At 41.0% G+C, this 12,407-nt stretch overlaps 1 protein-coding gene across 1 annotated transcript; it reads right to left on the reverse strand.

Annotated features, from left to right (window-relative positions):
- Positions 1 to 978: 978 nt before the first annotated feature.
- Positions 979 to 3,074, reverse strand: HRG_06808 (amidase domain-containing protein; the record flags this gene model as incomplete). The annotated part of the gene is made up of 10 exons (XM_044865279.1): positions 979 to 1,166; positions 1,241 to 1,435; positions 1,497 to 1,616; positions 1,681 to 1,808; positions 1,874 to 2,253; positions 2,313 to 2,406; positions 2,457 to 2,473; positions 2,546 to 2,590; positions 2,639 to 2,740; positions 2,799 to 3,074. 10 exons carry the CDS (start codon positions 3,072 to 3,074, stop codon positions 979 to 981), a joined length of 1,545 nt encoding a protein of 514 aa, XP_044719241.1.
- Positions 3,075 to 12,407: the final 9,333 nt, after the last annotated feature.

Below are 12,407 nucleotides of genomic sequence, written 5' to 3' on the forward strand. Positions count from 1 at the left end.
TTAAAGAAGCCACTTGGGTCTGGGATGGCCGAAGCTCTTCGCAGTATCGGAGTCAAGAAGGGAGGAATGGACACGCACCGGGCGACTCAGCTCTAACCCGGTGGCAACCCGGGGGTTCTTGACCTGGCGTCACAGGCGCAGTCTCGGGCCCCTCCACCTGAAGGCTACTCAGAACTCCTAAGAGACCACCGAAGCTTTCATGGTTCCGCTCACTTTTCCTGACAAGGGGATAGGTATTTAACACTACTCCCCGGCAGCGGCAACCACCAAGCGGCACCGGAGACATCACAGCCCGTACACCATGCTGTCCTGGCCGGTTCAACCGGCGCGACAGTTACGACCTACTGTACCTGCATTACCGCAAAGGCGCATTGGGGGGGAGGCCCGAGAACCCCTAGTCATGCAAGCTGCTAGCATCCTTTTTTCTTCCAGGTCAGACAGACCATTCTAGACGGCCTCTAAAGTATAAATAGAAAGCTCTAGGCTGCTAGCTACCACTGCATAATATAAATAGAGAGAGCCGCCTTGACTTTTAAACGTTGTCTAATGGGACCTACCCGGCTCTCCCTCTCGACGCCGAGCCGCCTCGTGCTGGTCAAGGCAAGAATGGCCAGCCTCGGGTGTTTACATCGGAGTGGTGACAGATTTAGTAACAAGCGCCAACCACGACTAGACAGGTTTTCGACGTCGACTGTCGCCCGCACGGCCAGGTTTGGGTTGTTTGGGCTTGCCTACGGGGGCTTCCAGGACGTCGTCGGCTTAGCCCGCGGCAGACCGGGAGGGTATGTCGAGCTTGTCTGACATCGACGCGACATGGAGGAAGAAGAGGTTGGTTGGTTTGCGCACCAGGAAAGATGGCAGCTAGACGGGGCAGATAAATAAATATTAAATCATGTTTAATCCGCATTGGTCGCGTACAAGGACTCGATACTGTCCTTGCAAGTATAAGCGCGTAGCGACATATAATACCATGTCTACCTACCAATCGGCTCGCGCCCTCGCACAAGCGTCCAAGTCCGGGACACGTCGTGTCGGAAAGATGCGCTCCCACACCGCCATAAAGGCAACCAATTTCGCTTCTTGATGAGCGGGCGCGATAGCTTGCAAGCCATACGGCCTTCCGCTGCTCCTGATATACCCCAAGGGCACTGCAGCCATTGGATAGCCTGAGACATTTAAAATGTAGGCGGTTAGTCTACCAGGGGATGCAAAAGTGAACGAGCTCTCTACGGGTACCCACGAGATGCCACTGAAACCCCGGCAAAGTAGCTGTCAGAGCAGCACACCACCACATCCACTCCGTGTTCGGATATGGCTTTGTCGATGCCTTCCGTGGCCGCCCAGCGCTTGCAATGTTCGAGAGACTCAGCGGCGTCTTCATCCGGCCGTGACGCTTTCAAGATTCCAACAAGGCCATCCTGGTTGGGGCAATAGTCTGCATGGGGATAGGTTAGACTGAACCCAAAGGAAGCAGTCAGCTGTCTAGCGCGGCGTACCCTTATTAAATTCGACATCTGCATGGGCTTGGTTGAATTCGATGACCTCATCCAAGGAACGAACCTTGGAGAACTTCAACGCCTTCAAGAATCGTTCAAAGCCGGCTTTTGCTTGTTGCCCTGGCCGCAGCACACAGTTAGCCTCCAGATTCGCTTCTCATAGACGTAGTTGCCAAAGATGTACTTATGATGCTGTCCATCACATCATCTACGTTGGTGTCCCCAATCATATAGACTTCGGGAGGAGTGATGTATACGTCAACCACTTTGACCCCGTTCTTGCGCAGCTCCCCTTTCGCTGCCTGGTATTCTCTGGCCCGTGGGGGTGTAAGTGCGTCGCCTTTAGAAGGTTGCCAAGTCCTCAACTTACAGTTTGCTGCAAGTATTCGGGGTCGTCCTCTTGAGTCCCGGCCGGAAGTCTCCATTTTTCGATGTCGACGAAGCCAACCGAGACATCTCCGAAGTCGACTGAAGATGCGACAGAGGCCAAGCTCGCACCTTCTGCGGGACCTAAAAGAGCGTCGCTTGTGAGGGCAACGTCCAGAGGCGTCTTGCCCATCCCACCGACTGTGTCGAAGCAGGCAGTCACCTCCATTATCCCCGTCAAGGGAACAGAACCCGGAGTAAGCTTCAGCGCATACAACGCGGCCACGGCCGATGGTGACACTATAGACCCCGAAGTTTCCGTTCCCAGTGCAATGGGGGCAAAGCCGCACGCAACGCCAACGGCGGATCCCGTGGATGAGCCTGCGGGAGTCTAGGCCGAGGATCGGCCTCCAGTCCGTCAAGAGAAAGATGCATGGCAATTTCACTCACCGTCTCCCCCCTGGGCTTGTCCCCAATCTTGTACCCAGTAGGAATGTATGCTGGCTCACACATGCCCCCAACAGCAGACCACCCACTCGCGCCTCTGTCCATGTCAGATATGGTCTGCGACTGTCGTTGGACATGGTGGCCTACTTTAGGCCGACAAACTCCTGTGGGACAAATGAGTGTTGGACATCTGCTACGCAGCTTGGAAATAGGGCCAGGGCTGTCCCGAGACATACCGTCATATTGGATTTGCCCAGAATAATGAGGCCACAGTCGATCAGCTGGGAATGTGATCAGTGAAATTCCCTCGATGGACGGCCAATTCCCACTTTGTCGGCAACCGCACTATTGCCTGGCGGACACGAATCCCAGAGTGCGTACGAGCCTGCAGTCGTGGGCATTCCAAGGGATGCATCTGTGGCCATGTTGTCCTGCAGTAAAACCCGGAGTTAGGCTGCCAGCGCTGCACAAGCCAAGGTGAATGGTGACCTTGAGGAGGATTGGTATCCCGTGTAGAGGTCCCCGCAGCTTTCCCCGCTGCCGTTCCTCGTCGCGCATGGCGGCCTGGGAGATGAGCTGAAATCTCGGGCCTGTAGAGATGATGGCCCTGCACTTGGCACCGCTGGTGTTGTGTGCCTCGATGTGCGAGAGGTACGATTCCACAATCCGTACGCTGGTGATGCTCCCCTTGTCCAAGAGCTTCCGAAGGTCGTCGGCAGTCGTTGTAACCACGTCAAACAACGGCGGCAGGTTGATGGATGCCATGATGACTGCGCTTGATACAGTAATTCACAGCTGGCAAGTGAGAGGAAATAAGAGGAAAGAATAGGTGTTGGGCTCCGGCGGGGCGCGTCCCGAGAGCACCACTGCAGTCCCTCCGGGCATACTTTTACCCGGAGACCTATTAATAAGCTAGCAGCGCACTATAATACTAGTACCCGTGTCTCTAAAATTCTATAGGTACTTTTTCTATAGGTATATAAAGGATTTTTTTTTATAAAAACACCACCACGTCTTCTCGGCTAACTTTTCGAAACTAAGCCTAAAACACGGAAAAAGCATACGGCTAGAACCGTCGCGAATAGCGTATTACGCCCCCCTAAGTGCAGCCTCGTGCAGCTACTAGCGGGTGCGCGATATGTATGCTGCCAAAGATTGCGAATTGGGTAAGGTTCTCCCCTATACGGGTGGAAAACTCTTCCCCGCCCTCGCTGACTAAGGGTATATGCCCCCCCCCGCTAACGGGACTAAGCCCGGACCCGACTTAGGACCCCGGCCTAGATATAAGGAGGGCCCCTTTAACTTTAACCCCCCCCCCCTTAACTTAAGGGTTAAAATAAGTACCTTAGAGGCTAGGGCCCGCTTAGAAGAAGCTCTAGAAGGCTAACGCCTTCTAAGGACCCTAGAAGAAAGGCCTAGGACCTAAGACTAAGACCTAGAGGATATTAAGATAGAAGATAATACCTAGCCTATACTAAAGACTAGCCTCTTTAGGCCTAGCCTAGCCCTACCTTAGGCTAGCTACTTCTAGCCTAACTAGCCCTTAAAGTAAGTAAAGGGGCGAAAGAGAGCTACGCTTAGTAGCCCTATTAGCTATATACCTATCCGACCTACGTTCTAACGCTTATAGTAGACCTAGCCCCGGCCCTAGCACCCTTTCCCTAGGGACCGGGCCTAGGGCTTCCTTTAGTAGGCCCTCTAGGCCCTTAAGGAAGCCTAAAAAATCGAACCCTTCTATAAGACCCTTATAAAAGGGCTCGAGAAGGTAGCTATAAGGACCCCGGACCGCTAATAGCCCCTATAATAGCCCTTATACTAGCCTAAGGCCGCCTAGTAGCCTAGGGCTACCTAAGGAAACCTTAAAGCGAGCTCGTAGGCTAAGGTTGCCGTAAAGAAGGCACCTAAGGCCCTAGCTAAGGCCCTAGCTAAGGCTCTAGCGAAAGCCCTAGCTAAGACCCTAGCTAAGGCCCTAGCTAAGAGGAACGTAAAAGAGGACTTTTAACTTATCCTAAAGTTAAAGAAGGAATTACTAATACTAACTATTAACCCTATTACGCTTTATAATAAGCTTAATAAGGCTATAAGGGAACTAGCTATATTAGCTATATTAACCTTAAATAGAGGTAATATAGTTATAATAATAAAGGCCCTATATATAGTAAAGAAGCTTTTAGAGTAGCGGGAGAAGTAGTCCCTATACGTTAAGGAGCTACCTATCGAATCGGCCGACCTTCCTACTAGCTAGACTAAGCTAGTAGCCCGGAGCGTCCCTAACCTCCTAGAGACCCCTATCCTCGATATCTTTACTATAGAAGCTAAAACCTTTAGCGGGATCGATATCCTAGGGCAGCCTAGGTAGCTAGGCACCTTAGGCCTAACGTAGAAGGTAGGATCGGTTGTCTTTATAGTCCCTTTAAAGGCTATAAAGGCCGAATACCGGAAAAAAGGCCTTTATATAGTAGGTCTATAGATTTAAGTTAAGGCCTATAAGGAATATACTATATATATATAGTACTATAGGTACCTTTCCTTTAGCTATAACCCTTAGACCTACTAGCAGCCTATTAAGTATACCTTTTACTTAGAAAAGCACTTAACTAGGGACTATAACTACCTTAGCTATAAGGTTAGCTAAAGCTACTCTTACTTTAAGGTTTAATACTATAACTATAAGGGAGAGTACTTTACGACTAATAAAGTATAATACGGAGTCTATAAGGGAATAACTAATACTTAATAGCCTTAGCCCCTTTACGCTTATAGGGCCCCTAAAGCCCCTTAGGCCCCCTAGGCCTAACTACGACCCTATTAGTATTATATAGTATAATACTAATAGGTAGGAAATAGCTAACCTATCGATCTTAGAGTAGGCCCTAGAAATAAAAGCGGACCTTATCTTATTATAAGAGCCTTACCTCTATAAGATCGATAATAGCTATATCCCTATATAGTATCCGGCCTATAACGTTATAACCCTTATCCGTTTTACTAACTTTCCTAAGCTCGCTAAGAGGCCTAGGGTTATAGCTTATAAGAGGAAGGAAGCTTAAATAAAAGCTAGCCCTAGCTTCGGCCTTTTTTACGATCCTAATATATAGGCTATAAGGGTAGAAGGCGCCGAGCCGTTTACCCTTATTAACCTATATAATAAAAAAGAGGTTAAAGGGGCCCTAGCTAGCTAAGGCTAGTAAGGGCCCCTTATAATAAAAAGGCTGCTACTAATAGCCTAGCTCCTATAGTAGCCCTTCCTATTAATAGGGGACTTTAACCTATACTACCCTTATTAGAACCCTTTTATAGAACCCTTTAAGGCCTATAAGGTAGAAGCCCTTATTAGCTAGCTCGACCGCTATAAGGCTTCTTTATTAACGGACCTTAAGGTAGCTATAGAAGGTACCTATTAAAGGAAAGGCTTAAAAGGGGCCTTAGTTATAGACCTTGCTTTCTATAGCCCTTTTAAATAGCTAACCTAAGCTAACTTCCGCTTCCTAGAGGCTATAAGCTTAGATTATAAGCCTATAGCCTTTAAAGCTAGCTTAAGGAGCCCTAATAGGCTACTACTAGCTAGGCCTACTACTTATAATTATAGGAAAGTAAACTAAAAGGTATTCTTAAAATACCTAGCTAAGAAGGAATAGGACCTCCTTATAGCTATAAAGAGGGCTATAAAAAGAGACGACTTAAAATAGATAGCTTCCCTTTTAATAAGAACCCTTATAAAGGCCTTAAATATAGCGATACTAAAAAAGAGGCCTTATAAGGGATCTTAGCCCTAGTAAACTAATAAGCTAACCTACCTTTAGAAAGCCCTAAGCCTAGCCTAACGGGCTTATAGGCTAGCCTAGGATAAGGAGAGCTAAAAGAGCTTTATAGAGGCCCGAAATAGCTTTAAGTATATTATTAAGGCTATTAAAAAGTAATACTAAGAGAGCTTATTAATAAAAGTAATAAGAAAGGATATCTTTATCGCTTTTTCCTATACTAAGGCTAGAGCTAACCCTACCCTTCCTAGTATCTTATATACGAAAGAAGGGATAGAGGTAAAAGCTAATACCTTTATAGAAAATATAAGGCCTTCCTAATAACCATTTTTCCGACCCTGGACCCTAGCCCTAGCCCTCCTTTTAGCCCCCCCTAGAGCCTAGAAAAAGAAGAGCCCCTAGGCTAGATAAGTAGTAAGGGCACGGTTAAGTAGGACTAGCTAGAGCTAAAGGACCCTAAGATTAGGAGGGCTATTTTTAGCTCTTTTAATAAGAAAGCCCTTAGCCTAGACTCCCTTAGCTTCCTTCCTATCTAATACGTATATAAGGCTATCCTTATAGTTTTTAATAGGGCCTATAAAGCTTTATTTAACTAAGGATACTACCTTAAGGCGTAGAAGGAAGCTATAGGAATTATACTTCTTAAGTAAAATAAGCTAGACTATACTATCCCTAAGGCCTATAAGGTTATAAGTCTACTTAACTACTTAGGAAAGGTCCTTAAAAAGCTATACGCTACCTAGCTAAGCTATTTAGCTAATACGACCGGGCTTCTAAACCCTATATAGCTAAGGGGACGAAAATAGCGGTTAGCTATAAACACGGCCCTCCTCCTTTTATACTATATTTAAAAGAAGCGGGAGTTTAATAAGAAGGCTATTACTAGTACCCTCTTATTAGATATAAAGGGCGCCTTCGATTTTATATTAAAGGAATAGCTTATAAGGGTCCTAAGGGAATTAAACCTCCCTAAGGCCCTTATAAGCTAGGTAAACTACTTCCTTACTAAAAGGAAGATCTAGCTAGCCGTTAAGGGGTAAGTCTAGCCCCTTATAGACCTAGTAATAAGGGTGCCTTAAGGGTCCCTTATTAGCCCTATTTTATTCCTCTTATATATAAGGGGGATACTAGCGGCTAAGGGATACTAGCTATCTTATATAGATAGCTTTAGTATCTTTATAATATCGACCTTAGCTAAGAAGAACGTTTAGTAGCTAAAAGTAATAGCTATTAACCTATTTAAATAAGCTAAAGACTAAGGGGTTTACTTTAACCCTTTAAAGATAGAACTTATTTACTTTAATAGGTAACGGCAGCCTATTTTAGAGGGTATAATAGTAGGAGGCTTATTTTTCGAGGTAAAGCCCTTAGTATAGTAGCTAGGGGTCTTCTTTAATTCTAAGCTCCTATTTAAATAATATATTAAGAAGAAGGTAGTATCTATATAAGCTACCTTTAAAGGACTATCCCGCTTAACCTTTATATAAAAAGGCTTATTATTTAGAGCCTCTAAATAGCTTTACTAGGCCTATATAACCTTTATAGTAGACTATAAGGCCTAACTTTAGTATAGGGGGCCTAAGACCCCTAAGGGCCTTATAAAGCCTTTTTAAAGGCTATAAAACTAAGCTCTTTTAAAGGTTTTAAGGGTCTTTAAAGGATCCCTTATTAGGGCTTTAAAAGCTAAAGCGGCCCTACCGCTACTAAAGGTACGATTTAAAAGGGTATACTTCTCTTACGCCCTCTAGACCCTATACTTCTTACCTAGTTACCCTATAAGGTAGGCTTACGACCTAGCTATATAGGATAACCTTACCGACTTAGGCTTTAACCTAAGGGCCTTAAGCTATATTAGGCTATATATATAGCTCTTCCGCCTCCTTAAAAGCCTAGTAGCCTTTATAGGACCTAATTATAACTTAGAAAGAAGGAAAGCTAGCTAGGAGCCCTTATAGGCCTTAGAGCCTAAGGCCTCTATTATAATAATAGAGGCCCTTATACCCTTAGCTAAGAAGTAATACTAACGCCTCTTAGCTAACTTAGCTAGCTTAAAAGACTTTAGGTTACGGCCCTTAGCCTTTTATACTAACGGCTCTAAGGGGTGCCTTAAGAGGTCCCCTATAAAAACTAACGCTTACTCCTTCTACGAAATAGGCTTAGAAAATAGGCCTATTAAGGTATACTACGAGAACCTAAGGCCCTTAATCGAAGTAGCTAATATAGAGCTATTCGTAATATTAAGGGTCTTAGAGGACCTAGCTAAGAGGCCTCGGCCCTTAAAGCTTAGCCCTCTTAACCCCTTTATAAATACTTATATTTTTATAGATAGCTAAGCCGCTATAAAAAAGGTTATAGGTTTCTTAGACCTAGCTATATATATTAAAAGGCTCTTATTTAGCTTAAAAGCCTTTTATAATATATAGCTATACTAGTGCCCTAGCTACCTAAGGATCTTTAGTAACGAGCTAGCCGACTAGCTAGCTAAAAGAGGCTTAGGGGCCCTTACCTAAGGGACCCCCTTAGTCTTTATTAGCTACTTATAAAGAAAGGTCTAGTAAGCTACTAAGGACTATTAAAAGGGACTCTAGGCTACTAAGGCGGCTAAAGGCCCTAGGGCTAAGAGCCTAGGTAAGTACTATATATCTATTTAAAAGACCCCTTACCTAGCCCGTAGCCTAGAAAAGGACCTTATAAGGAGGCCTAAGCCGACCCTCTTAGCTTTTTACTAGCTCCTCTTTAAGGCTAGCTTCTTATTTTCCTTCTTAAAAAGGACTAATAAGGTAGACTAAGACGACTACCGCTATAGCTAAGGAAGGTATACGGCTAGGTACCTTATCTTAAGGTGCCCGAACTATAGGAGGGAAAGAGAGGTCCTTTACTAGACCTCTAAGAGATAGAAGGGGGCCCTTAGCCTACCTATATTCTATAGCTCTAAGGAAGGAAGGGAAGCCCTTTTAACTTTCTTAGATAAAATAAAGATAGGGATAGCTAAGTAGCTCGAAAAGGAGTAACCTAGGGGCCCTAGGGCCCTTAAGGGGGAAAATTACCGTATAAGAGGAACTAAACTAACCTTTCCTTTATTATTACCTTTATAGCTACCCTTTCCTTAATTAGTTATAAGCCCCTAGGCTCTATAGCTAGCTAGGACTACTAATAGGGGCCTAGGCCCTTACTAGCCTCGCTATAGCCCTAGAGGCTATATATAAGTAATAATATAAAAAGAAAGGATTTTTATAAGGTATTATACTTACTATTATAATAATCTAGGTAATAAATAGTCCTTTATAAATCTCTATTACTTAGTAAATATAATATACTTAAGAAATATATTATTTATATAGAATTTTAATAGGATTAGTATCTTAGTTTTAATTAGGGCTAATAATAATAGTTTTAGTATTAATATAAGGATAGGACCTATTACTACCTTAATAATTTCGGTTATAGTAGATAATATAGTTTTTACTTTTTATAATATCTTAGTAAGTTATAATTATATAAACCTTAGTATATTAAGAGCTAAGATATTACTTAAGCTTAGTTTTACTACTAGCGACTAGTATATATATTTAAGGTTAAATTAGCTATTACTACTTACTAATAGATTAAATAGTTAGTTATTTCTATTAGTATATACCTAAGGATTTCTTTTTCCTAAGAAAGAATAGGTTTTTATATATCCTATTAAGGTATAAGAATAGTTTTCCTAAGTTAGGTTTTTACCCTCTATATATACTACTATAAATAAATTAGTAAAGAGTATATAAATCTACTCTTTAAGGGAGGCTATAAAGAACGGTATTCCTACTATAAGTAAAGTAGCTATAATATACTCTCCCGATTATATAAGCTAATAAGTAGTATATTAATTATAGATAAAATCCTATCTTATAGAGTAAGAATCGCTTATTATTTTATATATTATTCTATATTAAACGGGTTGCTAGGTATTATATAATCTAGAATAGAAGGAATAAAGCTAGCTTAAAATACTAGCTAAGACCTCTTAAAAATACTAGTATAACTAACCTCCTTTAAATATAAATATTAATAGAACTAAGATAATTCTAGCTATACTTAAGGTATTACTAAACTCCTTAATCTTAGGGCTATATAGTAGCCTAAATTTAGTCCTAAAAGGTTCTTCTATTTAGCTATAATTATTTAAATAAGGCAGTATATCTACTAGTAAATAGAGATATAATTATTAACTTTAATACCTCTTCTATATACTAATATACTACTAATAAATTCCGTTGAAATTCCTACCTTATACTCCTTCTTCCCCTTTATTATATAGTCTTATATAATTCCTTAATTTCTTAAAATTCCGCTTTTACTTATATACCTTAAGAAATAAAGGGAAAGGTAAGGGTAAAGGTAAGGGTAAGGCGGCTATTACGTCTAAGGCTCTATTTAAAGCTAAGGCTAAGGAGTCCGCCGCCGTCCTTATACCCGCGGTCGTTTTAAAGCTAGTATAGGATCCTACTATATTGCCCTTTATTAGCTCCGACGCTAAGCTATAGCTTAGTAGTTTTCTTATTACTAAGCTTACCTTAAAGCGTCTTTATCCTACGTTGCTTAGCGACCCTACTAACGCTCTTAACTTTATTTAGTAGCGTCTTTATAGCTATTATAGTTTAGTCTAAGCTAAGATTATCGCTAGTCTTAACTTTAATTAGATTTATAGTTATAGTATAGGCTATAGCGAATGCCTTTATACTACCGCTAGTATAAGTCCTACCTTAATATAGACCTTAGTTATTACTTTATTTTATAAGCTAGCTATCTAAGCTAGCTTTAGTTTAGGTTTAAGGTTAGGCTTAGCTAGCTATTATTAAGCTTCTTATAGTAATAATAGTCCCTATACTTCTTATAAGTCTTAGGTTACTCCTTCTTATACCTTATATACTACCTTAAGGAGGTCTTATTATTCCTACTATAATAGTAAGGTAAATATTACTACTAATAAGTTAAGCTAAAGTTATAGTTTAAGGGCTAGTTATTAGCTTTATCTTAGTTTAGTTTTAGGTTAAGTCTTATTTAATTATAGTCTTTTAATAGTAAGTCTTATTTTATAGCTATTAAGGCTAGCTTAGTTAAGTCTTATTAGTTCTATTTAGTCTATAGTTTAAGTAGTAAGGTTTACGCTTAGTTTAGGTTTAGTTTAGTTAATACTATAGTCTTATTATTATAAGTCTTCTTCCTTTTTTAGGTCGCCTTAGTAAGAGAAGTAGTTAGCTAAGGTAGTCTTAGTTAAGGCCGCTCTATCTCTAGTACGACCTTAGTCTTATTATCTAGTATATCTATATATAGCCTCTAAGCTAGGTTAAACTAATAAAGCTTACTTAAGTAAAGGAAATATTATATTAGCGGCGCTACTATCTTTTTCCTTTAAAGGCCCACTCTTATATTACTTATATCTTAGGCCTATATTAAGAGGGACTCCCTTACCTTTACTATTAATAGATAGGTAATTATTATATACTAAATAATATCTTATTTTTATCTATAGGTATATATTAGCGAGACTATATTAAGGACCTATTAGTTAAAGAGGAAGTTATTAAGCCCGATCTTTCCTATATATATCTAAGTAATTACTATACTAATATACTTAAAGAGGCCCTTATAATAGTTTAACGTTATTACTTTATTAAACTATAGCGGGAAGTTAGCGAGGTAAAGGGTAGTTTAGTATTATTAGATTATATTTTCCTTAGCGTTTTATTAAGCGGCCTATTTCTTATTTAGCTTTTTAAGCGACTTAGCTTTATCTAAGAGGTCGTTTAATCTTATTTAGCTCTAGACCCCTTTTATCTCCTTTATAAAAGGGGGCTTACTAGGTAATAGCGCTATTAAGGGCCTACTCTCTTTCTAGCGTTGCCTCCTTTTAAGTATATCTATAACTACGTTAAACGTATATTAAATTTAGCTTAAGAGCCTTAAGTCCTTTAACTTTTAAAGGGTATTTATTATTCTTTAGTTTAAGTAAAGGTCGATTAAGGGCACTTATACCTCTACTTTTACTTAGTAAACTAAGGTCGCGAGGTAAGCGCTTATTACTACTTAAAGGTAAGCTAACTAGTCCTATACTTAGTCCCGCGTAATTTTATATAGTTTCCTTTTTATAGGCGTTATCTTATAAAATATAACTATAGTATAATAGATTAAAGACTAGATTACCTTACTATAGACTTCCTTAACGTATAGTAAGGTATAGCTTTATATAAACGCCGCGAGACCGGTTAAGGCTATAGTCTAGCTCTTTATCTTCGCTTAAAGCTATTTTAGGTATGCCTTTTAATATAACTTTTAGTATACTTAAACCCTTAAT

This window comes from Hirsutella rhossiliensis (assembly GCF_020360975.1).
Source record: "Hirsutella rhossiliensis strain HR02 chromosome Unknown scaffold00007, whole genome shotgun sequence".
NCBI lineage: Eukaryota > Fungi > Ascomycota > Sordariomycetes > Hypocreales > Ophiocordycipitaceae > Hirsutella > Hirsutella rhossiliensis.